At 37.0% G+C, this 23,613-nt stretch overlaps 2 protein-coding genes across 3 annotated transcripts in view; one reads left to right on the top strand and one right to left on the bottom strand.

Moving 5' to 3' along the window:
* Window positions 1–1,318: 1,318 nt before the first annotated feature.
* On the bottom strand, window positions 1,319–17,451 carry fkbp4 (FKBP prolyl isomerase 4). The gene is made up of 11 exons (XM_028450759.1): window positions 17,063–17,451; window positions 12,528–12,672; window positions 12,304–12,446; window positions 11,497–11,617; window positions 10,121–10,277; window positions 9,287–9,377; window positions 8,386–8,469; window positions 8,089–8,274; window positions 7,871–8,014; window positions 5,023–5,118; window positions 1,319–4,941 (listed from the first exon to the last, which is right to left on the bottom strand). Exons 1-11 carry the CDS (start codon window positions 17,159–17,161, stop codon window positions 4,846–4,848), a joined length of 1,362 nt encoding a protein of 453 aa, XP_028306560.1. The 5' UTR covers window positions 17,162–17,451; the 3' UTR covers window positions 1,319–4,845.
* A 258-nt stretch (window positions 17,452–17,709) lies between these two features.
* Window positions 17,710–23,613, top strand: part of ddx11 (DEAD/H (Asp-Glu-Ala-Asp/His) box helicase 11) — a 28,006-nt gene continuing 22,102 nt past the window's right edge. The window contains exons 1-10 of one of the 2 annotated variants that reach the window (XM_028450747.1): window positions 17,710–17,732; window positions 20,653–20,781; window positions 20,889–21,021; window positions 21,192–21,407; window positions 21,472–21,558; window positions 21,619–21,755; window positions 21,836–21,893; window positions 21,977–22,084; window positions 22,999–23,086; window positions 23,177–23,385. In XM_028450747.1, the coding sequence (XP_028306548.1) occupies window positions 20,756–20,781; window positions 20,889–21,021; window positions 21,192–21,407; window positions 21,472–21,558; window positions 21,619–21,755; window positions 21,836–21,893; window positions 21,977–22,084; window positions 22,999–23,086; window positions 23,177–23,385 (1,062 nt within the window). In that variant the 5' untranslated portion in view covers window positions 17,710–17,732; window positions 20,653–20,755. The remainder of the gene's footprint in view (window positions 17,733–20,652; window positions 20,782–20,888; window positions 21,022–21,191; window positions 21,408–21,471; window positions 21,559–21,618; window positions 21,756–21,835; window positions 21,894–21,976; window positions 22,085–22,998; window positions 23,087–23,176; window positions 23,386–23,613) is intronic. The other variant, XM_028450748.1, reaches the window with a different exon arrangement.

Here is a 23,613-nt window from a genome sequence, read left to right as displayed (position 1 = left end):
GCACAATCACAGATAAACAATAATCTAATGTGCTTCTGTTGGTCAATGTTTTCATCTGCTTTATTCTATTTTTTCTCTGAAAACCTTTCCTCTCTAATCCACTGACTGCATGGACAATAAGATGCTGTTAAATAAATCTACTGTAGGTTTTATTGTTAAATACATTGTGAAAACACTTCTATTAGTAATTTTAGGGAGTTGTTGATGTAACATAAGCAGGACTTCCTTCTTCCTGCCGTTTTCATCAAACTAAGGAGCAAAAAGAGTCGAGGCTCCTCACTACATCCGTGAAATGATCTCCGTTACAAAGCTCTGTGATCAATGTGCTAAGCCTTCTAAGAAACTAGGCTTCTGAGCTCATCAATCACAGCAGGTTGGATCACTACAAAACACAAAGATAACTTTTCATTTTAACTCTTTAGACCAGTGGGTCACAACCTTTTTTGGATCAACCCTATTTTTATATCACAAATATTTGACGACCCCAAAGAGTTTTTTTTCTGGCATCAGTTTTTGATCACGTTTGTCATAGATAATAAATACAGAGTAGCCAGGATTTCTTTTTTGTTTATACTACATTTAATTTGAACTAAATTTATATTTGACAAAGTGAAAGTATTGAACAGTCGTTTAAAATTGTTTTGTGTTTCAATTTATTGTTTTGAGAAAAAAAGTTTTTCTTTTTACTCAGAAGATTTAATAATAATAAAAATATTGGACCTTGTTTTTTTTTCTTCAGTGGCCCTTATCTTCTTCCGTAAGTAGGGTCCCAACCCAAAGGTCGAAAAACACAGCTTTTTATTTTTAGATTCATATTTTTACTGCAGCAATAAAGTTAAGTTAGACTTTAACCATCATTATGATCTCAGATGGACTTTATATTTAAGATAAAAGGCTGTAAACTGAATTTTACTCCATTGTCACCTTTGCTCTATTCTGTTTTACTGTCATAAAAATAACCCCTTACAATCTTTTCCTTCATTATTTCTTGAACGTGACATCACAGACTACAAATTTACATCCTGTACTCCTTTATTTAAACTACATCTTCATTAAATTTGTAACTGCGTGCTTTATTGAACCCAAATTTAAGTTTAATTTTGTCTATGGCAGTGGTTCCTAAACTGGGGTGTGCGCCCAAGAATCTTGAGCATGAAAAATATAATTTTTTTGCTTTGCACTGCTCTAAAATTTGTGATTGCAAATTGTTGTATTTTTCATGAAATTTGAAAAAGTCTGAATTTTTTTTAACATTTTGACACAAAGTTTGATGTTTTTTCTTCTTCTGAAAACAAAATAAAACCCACAATAGTTTTTTTTGCTATTGTTTATTACAACCCTGTCAGAACAGACGAATCAGTGACGTTTTCCCAACATAGAAAGAAACAGACTACCTGCTGACAAAGAAAAGTCTGTATCTGTTGAGCAGTAAACTTACACATCTTCACACACATTTATTCTTCTTTTTCTTTACAGTAAATTAAGACTAAGACTTCACCGTTTGTTAGTCGAGTGTGTCCAGGAGAGGACAGAGGTCCTTTCTACCATAGCTGCTCAAAAATACACATTTCCAGTTCAAGAATTGTTTTTTTTTTAACGTCTAACAGAAATAACCAGCACAACAAACAGGAGAGGGAGAAACGCTATGATACGAATATCTTCAGAGTAAAAGTGAACAGTTGTGTATCCTAATATTAAAGAATGGAGGGAGGGAGTTCCGTCTTTGGGTTGAACAAAGGGGGGGAGAAGCTACTCGTTGATGTGTGACTCCGCCCACCCACGGTGCTGCTACATACACACTCTGGAACGCGGGTGCTAACATTCAAAAACATGTGAACATCCGAGACGCGCCTCCAAGCGTTGATCAGGAGGCCCAGTGAGGGGTGGGGGTTTTTTTAGCCCTTTGACAGGTGATGAATTCACACACTTTTTTTGATTCTTGCGGTGCAAACATGCACAGTTCAATAGCTGTGGCCTGAGAGGGGGAGGGGAGGGGGGCATAGATATCTATAATAAAGGCTAGATGTCTTACGGCGGAGTCTTTAATGTCATCACCGGCGGCCATCTTTACTCGGGCAGCTCTCTGACGGAGTCTGTGGAACCTGAAGGAAGGTGAGTGATCTGCACACATGTAAATACTTTTAGCTCGCTGAAATCTTGACGGATTTACAAACTGTTTGGTTTCTTACAAACGTTGATTTGGACATATTTTTATAACTACTTTAAAGCGGTTATTCTTAAAGTATCATTACATCATGTACACCACGTTCCAAATTAATATGCAAATTGTATTTAAGTGTCAAAGGTTTCATTTTTTAGTTTTTCAATTAAACTCTTGGATGGTATTGTGTCTCAGGGCACTTTGGATGACTAAAATCAATCACAGACACCTGTGATAATTAGTTTGCCTGGTTAAAGAAAAAACCACTTTAGGACATTCCACATTATTAAGCAGATCACCATTTTCAAGCAATATCGGAAAGAAAAAGGATCTCTGCTGCTGAAAAGCGTGAATGCCTTGTACAAGGAATGAAAACCTTAGATATTTCACAAAAGCTTAAGCTTGATCATCGTACTGTTAAAAGATTTGTGGCTGATTCAGAGCACACACAGGTTTGTGCAAACAAAGGCACAATGAGGAAGGTTTCTGCCAGAAAAATTTGACCGGATTCTCAGATGCAGACTGGGCTGGAGATCAGCATGATCGCTGCTCGACAACAGGCAACATGTTTCTACTGAACGGAGCAGCCGTGAGATGTGTCAGCAAGAAACAGGCAACAGTTGCACTTTCAACAGCTGAGGCCGAGTATGTCGAACTCAGTCAAGCTGCTCAAGAAGGTATCTGGCTGAGACGCTTACTGTTTTGGAATGAGGCCACGCCCACAGTGATCAAGGAAGACAACCAAGGAGCCATCGCAATGGCAAAGATTCCTGTGGATCACTCCAGAACTAAACACAGACATTTGCTACCACTACATAAGTGAATGTGTACAAAATGGACAAATAGAACTGCGTTACTGTCCAACAAATCACATGAAAGCAGACATCTTGACCAAGCCCTTAACTAAACAGAGGTTTGATCAACTCAGAGGCGTCTTTTTAGTCTTTAAAAGAGGTGGTTTGTGCTTGACAGGTGAACACAGAATGCTGCCTGTTCAAAAAAAAAAAAAAAAAGAAAAAATTGTAAAAGTTCAAGAACCAAAATGTGTTCTTGAAGGTGACTGTGTGCGTGAGCAAGGAGAGCGCAGCTCTGTACTATTAATTAAATGGTTCTAAATTCCATTGTAAAATTAAGTGGGAGAGTTGTAGTGTGGTAATTTTACCAATGGGTGGCACTGTTTACATATTTTTATCTTCCATTTGTCTATTGTGACTTTGTCGAACCTTGCAATAAAAATGACCTCTGAAAAGTATGTGGAGTTTCTGACAGACCACTTTCTTCCATGGAACAAAAAGAAGAACCGTGCTTCCTCTAACAAAATCATCTTCATGCATGACAATGCACCATGTCATGCTGCAAGGAATACCTCTGCACCTTTGGCTGCTATGGGCATGAAGAAGAGAAACTCATGATGTGGCCTCCATCCTCCCCTGACCTCAACCCAAATGAAAACCTTTGGAGCATCCTCAAACAAAAGATCTATGAGGGTGGGAGGCGGTTACTGTACGTTGACCTGGTAAAAGGTTTTTGACTGAAATGGCTTTTGATTTCAGTAAATATGACACAATATTGCAAATTCAACAAATGGCCATTTTCAGTTCTTTACAACCTATGATATGTTTTGAAACTCTGCTGTGCATAATTATTTGGAACAGTACATTTGAAGTTGATTATTTTTGGAAAAAATACTGTTATCATTGTTTGTTCAATAACATTCAAATTATACTCTAAGGGTTAAGGACTTAAATTATGCCATTTGCTTTGACTATTTAGAAAATCTGAGAAAAATATAATTTGCATAATAATTTGGAATGCGGTGTAATGAATATTTATTATTTGTGATTTCACTATGTTTTTGGGTCATTTCTTATTTGTCCCCCATGTTTATACCTCCACAGTAATCTAGTTCTGGGATTTACACATGTAGCATTTCTTGATTGTATATTTGTAACGGGAAATGTTGAACATATTTTTTATTGCAAATAAATGTCATTTTTATAAAACATTACTAATACAATATTTTGAATCAATACTTGTTTAAACTAAACATGTAATAATTCAAATTATTTTATTACATTAGTAATATTCCTTTTATAAAAATATACATTTCTCTAATGTTGCCATTCTGTACACTGAGGTTTAGTAGCTCATATATTGACATAAATACCGTGTGTGTTCATTGCACCTATCTGAAGTCCAATGGGGAAATAAGTAGGTGATCCCAAACTTTTGACCGGAAGTGGATCAAAATTATCTATAAGTGCAGTGTTATTACACCTTTGACTTTTATAATAAATCAAACTGTTTGAAAATTGGTAGAAAATTTAGCAAGTTATGGTTATTTAAATAGTGCATGCACCACTACTACATCATGTTATGGGGAGGAGAGCTGACCGAGGCAAGATGGCCGCCAGTGCGGACAAGCAACTCCATTGGCCTTCAAAAAAAAAAAAAAAAAAAATCCACATCCCACAGTGCCATCAACTCAGGAAGCCCCGCCCACTCAGCTAGCTGCCACAGCAAAACAAAGGTAAGCAAAAAAAAAAAAAGAAAACCAAACAACAAAACATGGAGGTCAACCAAAGCGTGTCCAGGTACAGTGCTTGTCAACACACACATACACACACCTGAAACACCAACAAAGGGTCGAGTTTGTTGAAAAGTCTGAAGCAGTGAAACCTTTTCTACGCTTTGGTTTCACCCACTTCTTTCTCTCCGTTTTCCACCTCCATCTCGTCATCGTTGGCTTTGTTATCGTCCTTCATCTTCTCTGCTTCTCTCTGTTCACACAAACACAAACACATTAGCAACATCTGAACGTGTGGCATACTGCACCCCCTAGTGGTGCATGATCACCTTACCTTTGAGTCTTTTTCTGCAAACTTCTGGAACATGTTGGCGTATAAACGTTTGTCCTTTTCGTGCTGCTCTTTGATGCGTTTCTGACAGAGAACAACCTGACGGGATAAAAACATGTTCTTAGAACTTTCTGACTCCAAAAGTCAACGCTAGATCCAGACAAAAATTGGCACGAGAAAAAAAAAAAACTACATAGATTAAAAAAAAAAAAAATAATAATTTTTTATAAAGTTATAAACAAGGGTGTAACGATTCGATTCAAAGACGATATTGGTTAATTTAGAACGATTCAATGACTTGAAATCGATTCACTAACTTTTTATCCAAAATAATAATTCAACCAGCCTTAGGATGCTTTGTGAATACAGGCACTGATGTTTCTTAATCCAAGTGATTTGTCTAGTTATAGGCCAATCACAGCACAGAGACTACCTTAGTAAAAAAGTAACCAATGATCTCCTCTTAGCCTCAGACAGAGGGTTGGTCTCAGTTCTGGTGCTCATAGATCTCAGTGCAGCTTTTGATACAGTGGATCATCATTTACTGCTGCAGACTGGAAAGCGTTTTTTTGGATTAATGAAAAAACAATATTAATATCAAAAACAAAGTGCAACCAAAATCTGTTCAGGTTAAATAAGCAGAGGTTGAACCTGATACTTTTCATTTAACATGATGGTTATCATGAGGCTTCTGCAGAGCTAATGCTAATGAGCTAATGCTACATGTGCTGCTGCTGTAGTGAACGCTTTCAGAAGGGCCTGGTAGTAGATGGTGGATAGCGAGCGACTCCTTTAGAATATTTCCATCTGTGTTAAAGCCAAAGTGTTTCACACACTGGACCCAAAAGTGGTTCCATCAATTTCTTGCTCACCAGCTTCTCTGTTTTGTTGTATGGCACAGACTAGACACAGTAAGGGTTAATATGTGCAATACAGACGGTTCTACGATCTCTGTGATTTGGCAGATTGTCATCATGTTTTAATCCTTAATGATCTAATATCGTCAGATTGCACACCCTTAGATCAATGTAGTTGAAATATATATATCAATTCATCAATCTAATGGATGAATTGATACACCCTTAGTAATAAACAAAAAAAGTCAAATATTTACTCCAATCAAAAGGATGTTAGTTATTGACAAAAAGCCAAGAAATATGCTGGATTCAGAGAAAAAGAGACAATGTGTGAGCATCTTGTTACAGTGCCGTGAAAAAGTATTGGCCCCCTTTCTTATTCCTGATTATTTTGCATATTTATCACACTTAATCTTCCTATTATTCACAAATATTTTAACACATTTTAAGCTTGGTGTCAATCTGACCCCAAGGATATTTGCCTCCAGTTTCTAGATGATGATTTGATTAAACCCTTAAAGAAAATCCAAAGCCACCTGACCCCATGTGAAAAAGCAATTGCCCCCTGAATCTAACAGCTGGTGGTGTTTCCCTTTGCAGCAATAACTGAAATCAAGTGTTTGCAATAAGTGATGACACGTCTTTATCATCACTGTGATGGAATTTTGTCCCACTTTTTTGTCCAGAATGGTTTTAACTCAGCCTTATTTGAAGGTTTTTGAGCATGAACTTCCTGTTCATGTCACATTAGAGCATGCCCATTGAATAGACTTCTAGACTTTGACCTGGCCTGTGCAAAAACTTCATTTGGTTTTATTTGAGCCAATCAGAGGCGAATTTGCTGCTATTTTGGTTTGTCGTCCTGCTGCACAACCCAAGAGCACTTGCTCTTTAAGGAACAAACTGATGGTCCAACCTTCACCATCAGGACTTTCTGGAAGATGGAACAATTCATAGTTTTATCAATCACAGCAAGCAGTGAAGCAGCCCCAGGTAATACCTCTGCCACCACCATGCTTGCTTGTTGGTGTGATGTTATTTTTTAATCAGATGCTGATGATTTTTTATTTTTGTTTTACTCTAGATGTATCGAGATACACAACTTCCAAAAACTTCAATTTTTGCCTTGTTGGTCCACAGAATATTCCTCCAAAAGACTTGGGGATCATTAAGTTATTTCCTGGCCTTTGTGTTGTTTTTAGCCTGCAGTTGAACTCTCCCATGGATCCATTGTTACCATTTGAGTCTTTCTTGCGGTTAAGTCCTAACTCTGATCTAAACTGAGGCCAGTGAGTCTTGCAGGTCTTTGAAGGTCGTTCTGGGATCATTCGTGACCTCCTGGATCAGTTGTCGTTGCACTCTTGGGAGTAATGTTGGTTGGTCGATCACTCCTGAGAAGGTTCACCACTGCTCCCAGTGTTCTCCATATGTAATGGCTCCAAATGTGATTGGCTGTAGTCTGAAAACCTTCAAAATGACTTTGTTTCTCATTTGTTCTTAAACTTCTGTGTATCCTGTTCTGTTTCAAATCTTGTAGCTTACTTCACTTTGTCTGTTTTATTTCAGTGATTTCTTGATTCAACAATCATAGCGGTAATCAAGTTTGTGTGTGGCCAGTCAAACTAACACAGCTAACTCATATTTTAACAATGGGATCAGATGGGTTTGGACTTTCCCCCCCTCTTAATAAATAAAATCATCATTTAAAAACTGCATTTTATTTTGACTTGGGTTGGCTTTGTCAGATTTTCAGATTGGTTTGATAACCCAAAACATTTAAGAGTGATAAATATGCAAAATAATCATGACGAAAGAAGGAGGTAAATACTTTTTCACAAGCTGCTGATTAGTTTAAAAACCAACACTGGGATATTGTCTCTGAAATAACATAACTCAAACTAGACAAAAAAAAATCCTGACAACCAAATAAAAACTCACTCAGTCTGTTTGTCTAGATAATAAAAATGGAGGGCAGTAAATCGATGATGATGTACCTGACTCTTTGCAGCTTTGTTAGCAGGATACAGCTGAACCACTTGCTGGAAATCATCTCTGGCTTTGTCAAACTCCTTCATACCAAAGAGGGCCTCGCCCCGTCGGAACAAAGCTTTCTCATTGGATCCGTCGATTTCCAGAGCCTGAAAGACCACATAAGATTATTTAGAAATCATCTAAAAACAACACAGAACTTAACGTAATTATGACAACATACCTTGTTACAGTTCTCCAGAGCTTGGGTGGGCTCCTGCAGCTTGAGGAAGCACATGGCCAGGTTGAGATGAGCAGCCAGCTGCAGACTCTTTGATTTCTTCTCGTCATCCTCCAAAAAACTGGATTCATTCTCTAACCATGATATGATCCGTTTGTACTGCACAGACGCCTGCTTGTATTTCCCCTCCTGAAGGAAGAATAAACAAAGACAACAATTCATAAGCAGTTAGTTAGGCAACAGTTAATACCTGTTATAATATTTATAGGTAATATCTCACGTGTTTGTGAAGAAACCTACCTTAAAATACTGCGTTCCTTTCTCTTTCACAATGCTGCTTTGCTCCAACTTTTCTGTTGTGTTCATTTCCCAGGATTCCTTGGCCTAAAAAACAAAAACTTTAAATGTACAAACAAAAATCGTTGCTCTGAATTAGAAGACACTAGCTGTGTTTACATTACAGTTTTTCGTTAAATAAAAGCGATACTTCTTAAGTTTCTACAAAGTATAATTTCTCTTTGAAAGCGTTATCATTTTCTATGTTAATTGTGTAAAAAGTGTTTCCATTGAACTTTAATGATACATTTCAATATGGAAACGAGTAAAATCTTTTTAGCAATATTTGAGCGTCTTTTCTTTTTTTAATTCAGGTGTTTCCATTACCAGTTTTCATTGAGCCAGATGTTTACTTATGAAAATGTTTGTCATGCTTCTATTGAGACACTAATGAGTTCAAGGTTTCATTGATTTAAAAAGTTATTCTCTTATGACTTTTATTATGTTTCTACACACACAACCATACACATTTTGTGTGATCAGGAATCATTTTGCCATTTTGTGTGTTTTTAGAATAATTTCATCATCAACCCCCGTAGTCAGCCAACCACCATGAACACATGATTAAGGCTTGATTAAACTACCTTAATAACAAGCGTACAACACTTCAGCAGCTCTGCACCATTGGGTCACTCTGTAAACTTGACTGATGAGAGCGAGTTATGTGGAGTGACCAACCTGCAGTGATGCTTTTTTACTGTTTTTTATTCAGAAAAAGCAACATGATGACATGCTCTGGTCTCAGCCTGGTCTGTTAAACATAAGCCCCGCCCCTCTTTGCTTCATTTTTTATTGACCTATTTACATTTTGCACATTTCCAAGGGTAATGGAAACAGCTGCTGATGTGAGTGAATCACTGCTTACCTTCTCAAAGGTCGTCAGCTTGAGCCTGTACTGTAGTGTTGCTCCAGCGGGGATGTTGTATTTCGTATTTGCAGCAGCTCCAAAACCATATCTGACAAACAAAGACATGTGGCTAGTTGAAGAAGGAAGATAAATACCATGAAAACATCTAAGTGATGGTTCAGTCAGAGTAAGAGATGTTTCCATTTTCAGTGAAACATCACCAACTGACGATTTACCCTCGAGTTTTGCACAAAACCTCCAGCAGCCTTGTGATTACATAGTGCAATATTTTCGAGAGAATAATGAGTGAAATGTGACGCATTCATTAGTTTGCTATACTTTTATACAATAAAGCTTACTTTGATTTGCTAGACATTCAATCATCTTTTTACTGGGGGGAAAAAATAGCATGTATATGCGTGATATTGTCCTAATACATGAATGTGAGGAATTTCCATGCAACAAAAAACGGCTCACATTGCTTTTTCGGTTTCCGTACAGGAATTCCGCATTTGATGTCTGTTTTCCCTACCTGAGGTCTGATGAATTAAAGCATTACTACTGTGGGATATAGTGCACATCTGTAATTGTATCTTCATTAAATCTTCCATAAGGTGAGAACACAAACTACTAATTAATCTGCAACTAAATGAATGTTTCATTATTAATGGATACATAAATGTGTAGTATGTAGCTAATTTATGTATATTTAAGATACTTCATTTACTCGTTAATGTATAAATACAAAGCTTGAAAAAAATATAATAGAAAGCATTCCCACTTAATGTTTGAGGTAAACAAATCAAAGTTCAGTAATAATAATTATTTTCTTTTGTGTAAATGTGATCGTACTTGGGCTTTATGGTGAACAGCGCCTCCTCTCCCTGCTCCATAGACATGATGGCTTTCTCCACTCCCACAGGCAAACCAAGACCTTCTCCACCTCCGATCTCGAACTTCAGTTCTCTCTGATCAAACACGCGGCCTTCGCAGCTTCCCTCCAAAGTCACTAAAACGCAGAAGAGTCGTCGTCGTCAGAGAAATCTCTCCATCAGGGAGCTGGAACCTCTCTCAGCTAAGCTAGCCTAGCCTAGCATGCGCTTTTCTGGAAAACGAGTTGAGGTTTTTTTGCTTCTCTTTTTAGACACTGGAATTTTATCAATACGTGTCACAGTATTACCAATCCAAATTTGTTAAAGTAGGAAAACGAAGAGATAAAACCTCCTGTCCATCTCCACAAGAAAAAAATCCAAACATTAAATTAAAAATAAGGATGTCCTGATCCAATATTGATATCAATCTGATATTAACGACCAAAATTAAAAAAAGGATCTCCAATCTCATTTGTCTTTATTGGATTAATTGAGGTCATTGTTCAGGCTCTGCTAATTTACTTATTTATTTTATTAAATTGCAGAATATTCTTCTGTTTAAGGTTAAAATGTGTGTAAACAACTGGTTAATAAATGGGTCACTTTTTTCAGTCCCTACTGTTGTTGATTATTGTTCTCCAAGTAAAATCAGTTGATTAAGACTTTTCTAACATTCCACACGATGAAATAAGTAAATATAGTAAATAGGGCTGGGCTAATTTGCTTTAAAAAAAAAATCTTTTTTAAAGAAAATTACGACTTTCAATGTTTTTTATTTTTTTTACATTGCACTTAAAAATGACTGCAGTCATCAGATATATCGTCAAAAGTGCAACTTTATTGCTGTGATTGTCCCCAAGAGTTAAAATGCATAGAACAATTCCAAAATAAAAAGTAAATGAGGATCTGTCATTCAACAATTTCAAGCTTTAATCCAGGTTTAAGCAAAAGAGCAACAGCAACTTCACAGTAGCTTCAATTTTCTGATTAAGAAATCAGATAACTACATATTTTATAACATTACAATTTAAAAAAAACAAACTCTTCCCTTAATATCTCAGCATAGTGCGAATAAAAAAATTACCGTCCAAAAAAAAAAAAAAAAAACAATTTTAAAGGAAAACAAAAAAAAACAAAAAAAACAAAGAAGTAATCGTTTTTTTTTTTTTTCAAAACTCAAATTTGCAAAACAAAAATCGTTTTTATCTACAAACTCAATGAATAAAGAAAATCAAATTTTTTGCCCAGCCCTAATAGTAGGATTAAATTACATTCCATAGAACATAATATTGGTATGGTATTGGAAGTTAAAAAGTTAAATCTGGACAAATCCTTTCTAAAAATAATGGAATGAACCTTCAACAGCAGCTCCTTCATTAGGCTTGGAGTATCCTTGTCCTCTGGTGATGATGCGTCGGATTATTCCTCCGTCCTCCTCTTCCGTCACATCCTCACCTCGAAATTCAAATAATTCTACCTACAGGAGGGAAAATACTTCAGTAAGAAGTAAAGGTGACATAGACTGTTATCCAGGAAGTTTATTATTATTTGGGCCATAGAATATAGTCATCTTAAAGATGTAAATCCTTGTTTTAATCAGAAATAAAATGAGTTAAATGTGACCAAAAAGTTGGAAAAGGTGGTTAAATGGGATTTTAAAAACAACAGAAATTGGTTAAAAGTTGCAAAATAGAGTTGGCAAAAACAGACAGAAAAAGTGGTAAAAAGGGTTCAAAGTGTCAATATTGGCTTAAAAGTGGCAGGAAAAAAAAGTAGTGACAATTACCTTAAACTGGCAAATAATGGCCATGACAAACTTTGAATATGGTTACAATGACAAAAAAAAACATGGAATATGGTGAAACATATGTGACATTAGGTGGAAAAGTGGTGGAAAGGGTTTACAATGGCTGAAAATGTCTTAATATATAAAAATGAGCAAAAATGTGGCAAGAAGAAGTGATGAAAATTGGTTAAAATATGGCAAGTTTGGTATAGTTGCAGAAAAAGGCTAAAAATAAGCAAAAATGGGCTGAAATTGTTCAAATAATATTATTAGTTTCTTGAATTCATCTGGCGACACCCTCCGAGTGTCTCGGGACCCCAAGGTTGAGAACCCCTGGTATTAGGAGACAAAAATCACTGGATGAGAGAAGAGTTTACCTCGAAAACCAGAGTGGCGTTAGGGGGGATCTTGGGTGGGCTGCCTGCTGACCCATAAGCGTACTCAGGCTTACAGATGAGCTGAGCTATTTCACCCACTTTCATCGAGGCCACACCGATGTCCCACGCTTTAATCACTTGCCCTAGAAAAACAAAACAGCACTGATTTGATTACAGTGACCACGCTGTAGGACACTGCGGTAAGAATCAGACGCGACTCAAACCTTTGCCCAACTCGAAGGTGAACTTCTCGTCTCGTTCTCTGCTTGAGTCAAAAGTGGTTCCGTCCAGAAGAGTTCCCACATAGTGAACAAACACTTTGTCTCCAATCATAGGGAGCTCCATGCCACTGCCTTCCCTCTTCACGAGCTGGGAACACACACACACACAAGACACTTCAACAATTTGTCGAAGTACATATTTTGCACCTATATCGAGGTTTTCACAATAATCCAAGTAATTTCAGTTACTTTACACATTAAGAACAGAAACCAATGATCAGCTTTAAACTGGAAGACAAAAATACACACTAAAAAAAGTCCTTATGTTTGATTATTTTCTGAAAACGAGGAGGGATGAGTATTGGCATAGATGTTACAATACGATACATATCACAATACGATATTATTGCGATATTCTATCCAGTTAATATCAAAATTAAACGTAGAGATGAAAAATCAATTTGTTGTATATGTTCATCAGAAGATATTGATCATTCAGAGGACAAATTGAGTCAAAACTATTTGATTCAAACTATCCTCATTATTATTTATTATTAGTGTTTTTGCAGATTTTCACTGAAAAAAAGAAAATGCAGTGTTATACACTGTCATCTAGGGATGTAAAGATTAATTGTGAGGCAGTTAAAAATCAATTCAATGGTGTGACGGTTCACATCGATAGTCCAAAATTGAATTGCAGTATTTATAAAAAATAAATAAATTAAAAAATAATAATAATTTTTTTTTTTTTTTACAGCAAAGGGTGCTATTTATTTAGAATTTGAAATTCAAGATGCACCACCGTGTTTTAAATCAGAAGTGTGGAAGCATTTTGGATTTCTCAAGACAAAATGGAAGAAGTGAGAAAGAAAGAACATGCGAAATCTAAGGTAAGAGGGGCACAGAGAGGAAAGGGAGAAACAAGAGAGAGAATGAAGTTTGTTTATTTATATTATTTCTTTGATATAGGATTTGGTTTAAAGTCCAATTGTTAAAGCACAAAACACATTTTCAGATGCACTTTTAAAAAGAACTATTATGCAGTTTTGCATAGTTTACTGTAGAGCCAAAATTTAAATGAACAGGCTTCTTCTTCAAAAAAGAATATTTTTCAGTCCTCCTTTGTCTACAGTCTCATTTTGTAAAATAAATCGTGAGAGAATCATATCGTGAATCGAATCGTATCGGGAGTTGAGGGAATCGTTTCATCCCTACTGCCATCATAAAATAAAGTGCAACAAGTTTCTTTTCACTGAAACTACTGTGTAGAAGTCTCAAAGTAACCATGACAACATAATGACAGCATTGTAACAACTGTAAGTGAAAACATTAAGGATAAATCACCCTGAGTTACTGACAATGCACAAAAAAAAGAAAAAAAATATTTCTCCTATTGTGTCAGGTTAAACACTGATCTGAAAAGATTATATGAAAAATAAAATGCCTGCATAAATACTGCAGGCATTACACACTGCCATCATAAAATCAAGTGCATCAAGTAACCACTGCAACACATTGAAAGCTTTGTAACCACTGAAATATTGCACAAATACACAAAAATACTGATTAAATATCAGAAGAAATAAATATATATTTATTTTTTTAAAACACATTTAAACTGCCAAAAAACTATGCAAATCATCATTGACTCCTAAATACAGAGCCCACCGTGCCTGTTTAACTTTAATGTGCCTTTGAAACTCCATCCATTTCTCGTGTAGAGCAGCAGTGCTCTGAGAGCTTCACCTGCTCAGTGTGTTAACATCTCATCAGAGCTACAGAAGATCCGTGGGAAATAGGGATGTAACGATTAATCGTAAGGCAGTTAAAAATCGATTCATAGGTATCACGGTTGATATCGATTTTCTGAAAATTGAATCGCAGTACCTTTTTTAACCAGCAGAGGGCGGAGTCTGCTAATAGTTTCTTTCTGGCCGCCTTCTACTCTTAAATATGTTAATATCTGTAATATTACTTGAATATCTGTAAAAGTCACGTTTTTCTATTAGCTCTATCTGCTAGCATAGCATCTCTTCTTCACTGCAAGACATCTGCATGCCAACCGACCACTGTGTTACCAGCGCCCTCTGCTGGTCCAAACAAATATGACGTAAATCATTGCAATCACTTTTTTTTTTTTTTTTAAAGTCCAATTGTTAAGGCACAAAATACATTTTCAGTTGCACTTTTAAAAAGAAAAATAACTATTATGCAGTTTTGCATTGTTTATTATAGAACCAGAATTTAAATTAATAGGCTTCATTTTCATTTGTATTATTCCTTTATTTATTTAATTCAAGATTTATTTTTAGTTAAATTGCATTGTTTTGAATAGTTTATCAAGGAATTCTTTTGACAATGAAAAATAAAAGGAAAACAGTACCGTATTTTTTCCCAAAAAAAAAAATTTGTCTACAGTCCCATTTTGTAAAATAAATCGTGAGAGAATCGTATCGTGAACCCAGTATCGTGAATCGAATCGTATCGGGAGTTGAGTGAATCGTTACATCCATAGTGGGAAAGGTTGAGTGTTGTTGTGGATGAGACCATCGATGCCAGGGTAATGCACTGACTGAAATGTTTATTTTTCATATGCAGTGAAATTTTCCAGTTTTCATTAAACAAGTTCATTCAGCACTGTGTCCATGTGTCCAGAGAAGTTGATAATACTAGCTCTGAAATGACTGTTTTCTGCATTCATTTTTTTTTTAATAATTTAAAGTTAATTCGCACAAACATCATTACCAATATTTTGGTGAAGCATTATTTTGTATCAGTCTTTCCTTAAAGACTTAAACATAACACAGGACATGTGACTAGTTGTGGTCAGTGTGTGTTAAAAAGAGCCACTGTGCAGTATAGACTGTTTTACTTGGCTGTTATTCATGTGAAATTGATTGACAATGTTTTGTAATTCCTGTGAAATGGATTCAGAGCAGTAGATAAATTCTGAATTTCTTAAGTGACAGATATCGTGATGTATCGAGGATGAAATTTCCTGCGATATATCGATGTATCAAGATATCATCGTTACCGCGGGCAAAATTATCGTGACATATTGTATCATGAGGTACCTGGCGATACCCAGCCGTACTGCATGATATTTCATAAAATGTTCATCATCGAGCAAGGTTTGCATGAATATTATGATGGAAATAAAAATACTTAAAAAATTTAGAATAGATTTAGAGTAAATTTAAAGATTTTTTCAAAACAGCAGTCATGGCCAGACAGTCACACCACATGATATTTGGACATTTTCAATAACAGAGTGAATTACAGATAAGTCATTTAGTAACTACCATTTAAATATATGTATAAAAGTGAAGGCATATATACTAAGTTACGACATATTTGGTATCTTTTCATGCATTTAAACCTTTTGTCAATGTTTAGGTGTCACGTCATTGACCTATTTACATAAATGTGCAAATTTTGGGTAATAAATATAGTAAGGTGCATAGATATGCATAAATAACAGGTACTAAACATCTTGATATCAAATGTTGTAGGTGTTTTCTCAGTCTGCTTACCTTGTAGGAACATGTGTTTGAGCAATGTTTTTATTATTTTTTTCGAAGTGGCTATTGATAGGAAACGTATCAATAGCCCCTGTGACTATGGGTACGTTTTCTGGACCTTTTCTAATGTGTCCGTGTTTTTTCATCGTGTCAGGATGGCCGAGTGGTCTAAGGCGCCTGACTCAAGAATTCTTCCTTCCGCTGCCGTGGGTTTGACTCCTGCTTATGTCATAATATATATATTTTTTTATTTTAACATATTTAACATGGCAAATTCCACCTTTAAAAATACATATACAAAAAAAAAATAAATAAGGTTAGGGTTAGCAAAAAATAAATATGAGCTAAAGATAAAACTGATGGAACTTTGAGTCACGTGGAGCACCTTTCACGTCACCTAAACTGGCCAATGGGGCGCTGCGTATGAATAGGTGACTTTCTATTCATACGGTATCATCCGTATCAATAGCCACGGCTTTTTTTTTTTAACCATGTTCTCAGTTTTTATTAAGTAGGTAGACCAAGATGTTTTTAAGGAATGTTTCACATTAGTATCACTAAGTCAAAATACTAACATTTGAGGGACTGAATAAAGGAACATAACACTTTTAAACTTAGGAGAGGATATGAAGCATCAAAAATACATGTATACATAAAGCAGTAATTTTAACGCCAGTATCTCTTTTCTATCAAACTTCAAAATGTTGCAAGGTTTGTAAAACGTCTCAACAGGGACCAGTTTGCGTCCCAAGGCGTGCTTTAGCAAACCATTCATTGTGAATGGGTGCATGCAGAATCCCAGTCAGTCATGATCCTCTTTCTCTAACAGTTTCACCTCCAAAGCTCCAGAAACTTCTAGAACCTGAACCTATATGTGACCAGGCATATGTTCCATACTGGAGCAAAAGCACTGATACATTATGGTAGCGTGTTGTTATTGTTTGTGACTGTATGTAGCTCCTATCGGCTAATGTTAGCCTAGCCTGTCTGCGTAGGTAAACAACAGCCACATTTTACCTTCAAAACGCCTCCATCGTTATTTGGCGTGATGTCCTCCCCTTCCATTGGGATGATGTGTTGTCCTTCACTTGTCTGCTCCTCTGCGGTCATCTTCATGGCGCTTACTGTCCTTTCTTACCCACCCACACACACACAAACACACACTGGGGCTAATAGCAGCTAACTAATTCCCAACACCCACTGATAAACCGACTCAGAGCTCCGGGCCGACTATCCTCCCCTTCAGAAGCGGTTATAAGTTAAAGACACTGACGCTGTAAACCCGGTCTGTGGAGCAGACAGTCTGTGTTGATTCAGTCCACGTTGTCTCAGTCTAGCACCTGACAAGCACTCACAGAAGGGCAGAGAACTTTCCAGACAATTCTGCATGGGTGGCGATACGTTTAATGACCGAAGCGTCTTGGAGAGGCGGGGTCACAACAAAACTACACTGATACTTTCTTTCACGAACATATTTATTGAAAAAAATGATGTTCTGTTTTAAATATAGCAAATATATTCCCCATTAGACAGGCATAAAGCTTAAAAACTTAGAAATTTGTTAGCTCCGCCACCGTAAAAGATTTAGAAGGGGCAAGAACAGGCGCTTCTCGATCAGTCTTGCCTCCTATTGGCTGAACGCAGCGGAAACTTCTGTCATTTGGCGGGAGTGTTGAGTACGGGGACGGTAAGTGACGAACAGCGATTGATTTCATTCATATTACGGTATTATTAACATAAATGAACGTCAGATAACTTGAACACAAGTATTGGGTGTGAATGAGATTGTGTAGTGTGACTGAAGTTGGATGTTGGGTTCTTGGAGGAACAGATATAAACCTCTTCCGATTTGCAATGGTGAAGGAATGCCGAAAAACGACCGCCTGATGTTAGTTTGCAGATGGCATTTCATGTTTAGTGTATGAAAGTGAACCTGATGAGGTTTGCGGTGAATTAGATCGATTTAAGTTGGAAAAATGATGAGGGAGAAATGTATCTGAGGGAGAGGAAGTCTGAAACATAGCATTTGCATTCAGGCAGGACACAAATTTCCTTTTTTCCCTTTTATTAAATGTATGAAGCTGTATTGAGGCACCACTGTGATCCCTATTGTTCCTGGCTCGTGACTTGTGCTTTATGTGTTCCTGTGATTGTATGTTGGACTTAACAATTAATCTAATTAATGAGAGACTTTTTAATTACTATATCTAAATTAACGGCCTAACAATATTATATAATAATAATAATGATACAATACGAGAAGCAACATTTTTTTCCCCAATTTAGAAGGATTTTGGTATATGACTGAATCAATGAAAACAATAAATGAGCTTAAACAATAAAATAGTTAGGGATGTCCCGATACAACTTTTTATTTTTATTTTTCACTTCCAATACGATACCGATATTGCAGCCTTGAGTGTTGGCCGATACTGATATCAATCTGATACGATGTCAGCATGAATCATACATACTTTTATTACTTATTTTGTAGTGTGGAATGTTAGAAAAGGCTTGATTATTAAAAAAAAAAACCAGATCCATATATTATAAACCAACGGATTACATATAATTAACCTTTTAGAATAAGAATATTCTATGATTGAGTGAAATAAATAATAAAATAAAAGAGAAGATATTGTAAAAATAAATATAAACAAACAACCAAGCAATATATATTATAACAAAGATTTTAGATGCAGTCCGATAAAATTCGATATTTATTTTCTGGCTGATATCGGACCGATATCCAATATCAATATCGGATCGGGACACCCCTAAAAATAGTGTTTATTATTTCCATCACTGAGTGCTAACATCTAAAACAAATGTCTTTTTGTGTATTTAAATAGAAAACAGCACTTAGTACAGAACATTCCAGAGAAGTGGAAACTGAACAGTGCAAAATAGTTAAAATATCTGTGACATGAAATTAACAGAGCAACTGATGGAGCTGATGAATTTAGTTTAAAATAGTTTTTCTACATAACAGTTGATAAGTTGGGTCAGATGATGCTATCTGTAGCAGCGCTTCTAGCCCCGCCCACATCCTCTACCACAGAGAGTGGTCGACTCTCCACTACAATCATTTATCCACTGACTTTGTTCATTTGTCACTCATGGATTTATTCATTTTGGGTCTGAATTCTGTCATCTTGTCCATTGTGGATTGGATACTGTCTGCTCAGACTAGGGTTAGCTGCTACATGTTTAACATTGAGGTGTTAGCTGCTACATGTTTAGCAATGAAGTGCAAGCTGCTACATGTTTAACATTGAGGTGTTAGCTGCTACATGTTTAGCAATGAAGTGCAAGCTGCTACATGTTTAGCACTGAGGTATTAGCTGCTACATGTTTAGCATTGAGGTGTTAGCTGCTACATGTTTAGCAATGAGGTGCTAGCTGCTACATGTTTAGCACTGAGGTGTTAGCTGCTACATGTTTAGCATTGAGGTGCTAGCTGCTACATGTTTAGCACTGAGGTGTTAGCTGCTACATGTTTAGCATTGAGGTGTTAGCTGCTACATGTTTAGCAAGGAGGTGCTAGCTGTTACATGTTTAGCACTGAGGTGTTAGCTGCTACATGTTTAGCACTGAGGTGCTAGCTGTTACATGTTTAGCAATGAGGTGTTAACAGCTACATGTTTAGCATTGAGGTGTTAGCTGCTACATGTTTAGCATTGAGGTGCTAGCTCCTACATGTTTAGCATTGTGGTGTTAGCTGCTACATGTTTAGCATTGAGGTGTTAGCTGCTACATGTTTAACATTGAGGTGTTATCTGCTACATGTTTAGCAATGAAGTGCAAGCTGCTACATGTTTAGCACTGAGGTGTTAGCTGCTACATGTTTAGCATTGAGGTGTTAGCTGCTACATGTTTAGCAATGAGGTGCTAGCTGCTACATGTTTAGCACTGAGGTGTTAGCTGCTACATGTTTAGCATTGAGGTGCTAGCTGCTACATGTTTAGCACTGAGGTGTTAGCTGCTACATGTTTAGCATTGAGGTGTTAGCTGCTACATGTTTAGCAATGAGGTGCTAGCTGTTACATGTTTAGCACTGAGGTGTTAGCTGCTACATGTTTAGCAATGAGGTGCTAGCTGCTACATGTTTAGCAATGAGGTGTTAACAGCTACATGTTTAGCATTGAGGTGTTAGCTGCTACATGTTTAGCATTGAGGTGCTAGCTGCTACATGTTTAGCATTGCGGTGCTAGCTGCTACATGTTTAGCATTGAGGTGTTAGCTGCTACATGTTTAACATTGAGGTGTTAGCTGCTACATATTTAGCATTGAGGTGCTAGCTGCTACATGTTTAGCATTGAGGTGTTAGCTGCTACATGCTTAACATTGAGGTGTTAGCTGCTACATGTTTAACATTGAGGTGTTAGCTGCTACATGTTTAACATTGAGGTGCTAGCTGCTACATGTTTAGCATTGAGGTGCTAGCTGCTACATGTTTAGCATTGAGGTGCTAGCTGCTACATGTTTAGCATTGAGGTGTTAGCTGAGGCTAGAAGAGCTCAGCTGATCCACAACTTTTTTCTCAAACAATTTTCACACTACTGAGCTTTTGTTTTCCTTTCGCTGTTTTTATTTAAATTCTAAAGAATGCCCACAAAGCACAGCAACAACTTCTCTGGTTCTCCAGTTTCTTGTGTTGTGGTCTGTGCATCAATATTCTGGGGAATTCCGGGAACTCTGAAATGAGAAATGTTTGGAGTGAAAAAAGAAAAGCGGTTAAGTTTTTTTTTTTTGTATTTAATTAAATGCAATTAACACAATAAAGTCCCAGCCCTACTTGAAACACATTGATTGCTTGAAGTCTAGCTTTTTTGTTCTGCAGGAAGATGGAAGAAACCCGGCCACAGTTTCCGTTCCCGTATCAGCCCTATGAGATCCAGGAGCAGTTCATGCAAGCCTTGTACAACGCCCTTGACCAGGGAAAAGTTGGTATCTTTGAAAGTCCCACTGGAACGGTGTGTATCATTCCTTTAAAAAAAACAGAACCAGCTGGTGCAGACTGGAGCACCTGATACTTTCTGCTAGAAAAGACTTTCTCAGCATATATATCAACACAAGTTCTTTTATCTGCACTTAAAGCATGATTCATTTCACATTTCTCTCTGTGTGCCTGCTAATCTTCCAGGGTAAGTCTCTTAGTCTGATTTGTGGAGCGCTGAGCTGGCTCACAGACAGTGAGGCAAAGAAGAAAAAGGAGCAAGCTTCTCTGCTGCAGGAAGGAGAGATGGCAGCTCTGTCCACCTCTGCTCCACAGTCTTCATCCACCGGCGCGTCGGAGCCAGACTGGATCACTGACTTTGTTCAGAAAAAGGCTGAACGTGACATGGTGTCCAAACTGAAGGTGCATGTCAGAAAATACCTCACAATGTAATTTTATTTCCAATTAAAAGTTTATTTTCTATTAGGAAGAAGAGTTAAAAAGACAGAAGAGGAAAGAACGACTAGAGCTGATCAGAAACAATGCTCAGCTGAAGTTTGCACTGAAACGAAAGGTAATAAATGTAAATTAATCACTATTACAATAATGATCTAACAGTGAAATATCACCGTAGAGTTGTGAAGAGGACGAGACTTTCAAGTTGCTTCAGCTTAGTAAAGAAGATCAGGCTCAAACATCACGAGATCAAGAAGATGAGGAGATAGTTGTTGCAGAATATGAAAGTGACGACGACACTAAGAACAAAAGCAGGCAAGGAAGACCTAAAGTTATAGAGAACAGCAACAAAAAATTCCATAATAAAACTAACATTACGTGGCTCTCGTGCTCAGACTTTTTAAAGACGAGGATGATGAAGACGATGAACTAGTCGAAGAGCATGTGACCAAGGTTTGTGTAGGACAATGTTGTGGCTTTGAATAATGTGTGTCACTGATAACGTCTTCATTGTTTACTCTTGTTTCTGTTTGAAGATCTACTACTGCAGCCGCACTCACTCCCAGCTGGCCCAGTTCGTACATGAAGTGCAAAAGAGTCCGTTCAGTAAAGACGTCAGCCTGGTCACACTGGGATCACGACAGGTACACACGCACACACACGCACCTTCTTTGCTTTTATTGGTAGATTAAGAAACCAATAAACCCAAAAAGCCTTCTAAAATGGGTTAAAAGTGACCAAAAATGGTGGTAAAATGGGATTTTAAAAAGCACAGAAATTGGTTAAAAGTTGCAAATTAGAGTGGGCAATAATGGATGGAAAAAGTGGTAAAAAGGGTTGAAAGTGTCAATATTGGAACAATTAGTTTAAACTGGCAAATGAATTTGGTAAATTGGCAAAAACAAGTATGAAATATGGTGAAAAAAGGTTAAAAGTCACAATAATGGGTCAACATATGTGATATTAGGTGGAAAAGTGTTGAAAAGGGTTCATAAGTGCTGAAAATGTCTTGAAAGTGGAAAAAATGTGCAGAAAAGCCATTGAAATTTGATGAAGTGGCAGGAATGGGAGAAATGTAGCAAAAATGCATTAAAAGGAACAAAAATATGGCAAGAAAAGGTGATGAAAATAGGTCAAAATATAGGAAGCTTTGTGTAGTTGCAAAAAAAGAATAAAAACAAGCTAAAATTGTTTAGAAAAAATACTCCTAGTTTTTTGAAGGCATCTTGCGACCTCCTCCCAGTGACTTGCGACCCCAGATGGGGTAGTGACCGCAAGGTTGAGAACCCCTGGTATACAGGATTCCACATCCCACAATGCAATGCACCAAACTTTACTCACAATGTCAATAAGAGAGTGTTTACAGTGGAGATTGAAACAAACTTAGAGCGGAAATTTCAAGCTTTTATATTTTTACAAGCAAATGATCTTTGATTTATTGATTGATGAGGTGGCCCTGTGTCTTTATCTGATATAAAAATCATTATCTCCAGCAGCTTCAAAGAAAATCAAAGTGTTTCTTTTCCTAATTCAGTGGTATCTTGTTTCTGTCCTGCAGAGTTTGTGTGTGAATGAAGAGGTGAGACGACTGGGCAGTATCCAGCAGATTAACGACCGCTGCATGGAGATGCAGAAGAACAAGCACGGTGAGTGAACCGTCTGCAGACTTATTGATCCATCTTAGATTGATCCATCTTAGGAGGCAGATAGGCCTGATGTTTTGTTTAATTTTGTAGAGAAGCAGCATCACGATGACTGTGGCGAAGCTAAACGTAAACGTGGGCCACCTAAATCCGTGTGTCCCTTTAACAAAGCTGAGGCTCTGCAGCAGATGAGGGATGAAATTCTGGGGACCGTTCACGACATCGAACAGCTCCTGAAAATTGGCAAGGAAATGCATTCGTGTCCGTATTATTCCTCACGCCTCGCTGTTCCTCCTGCTCAGGTAACCCCCCCTCCATCCATCCACCCCTCCCTCCATCACTGAATGTTTTGTTAAAGGTTCCATGTCATGCTAGTTTTCACTCATCTACATTTGTTTTAAGAACTCTAAAAACATAGTATTTGAGATTTATTTTCCTAAACTCGCCAGTTTTCCAGAGTTTTAGCCTCTGAAAAGTCACTTTCTGAGCAACTCTACACAAACAGGCTGAGTTACGGCCTACTTATGCAT

The sequence above is a fragment of the Gouania willdenowi genome, chromosome 6 (genome assembly GCF_900634775.1).
Source record: "Gouania willdenowi chromosome 6, fGouWil2.1, whole genome shotgun sequence".
Taxonomy (NCBI): domain Eukaryota; kingdom Metazoa; phylum Chordata; class Actinopteri; order Blenniiformes; family Gobiesocidae; genus Gouania; species Gouania willdenowi.
The sequence above is the reverse complement of the archived record's forward strand: the minus strand, read 5'-3'. Positions and strand labels throughout refer to the sequence as shown.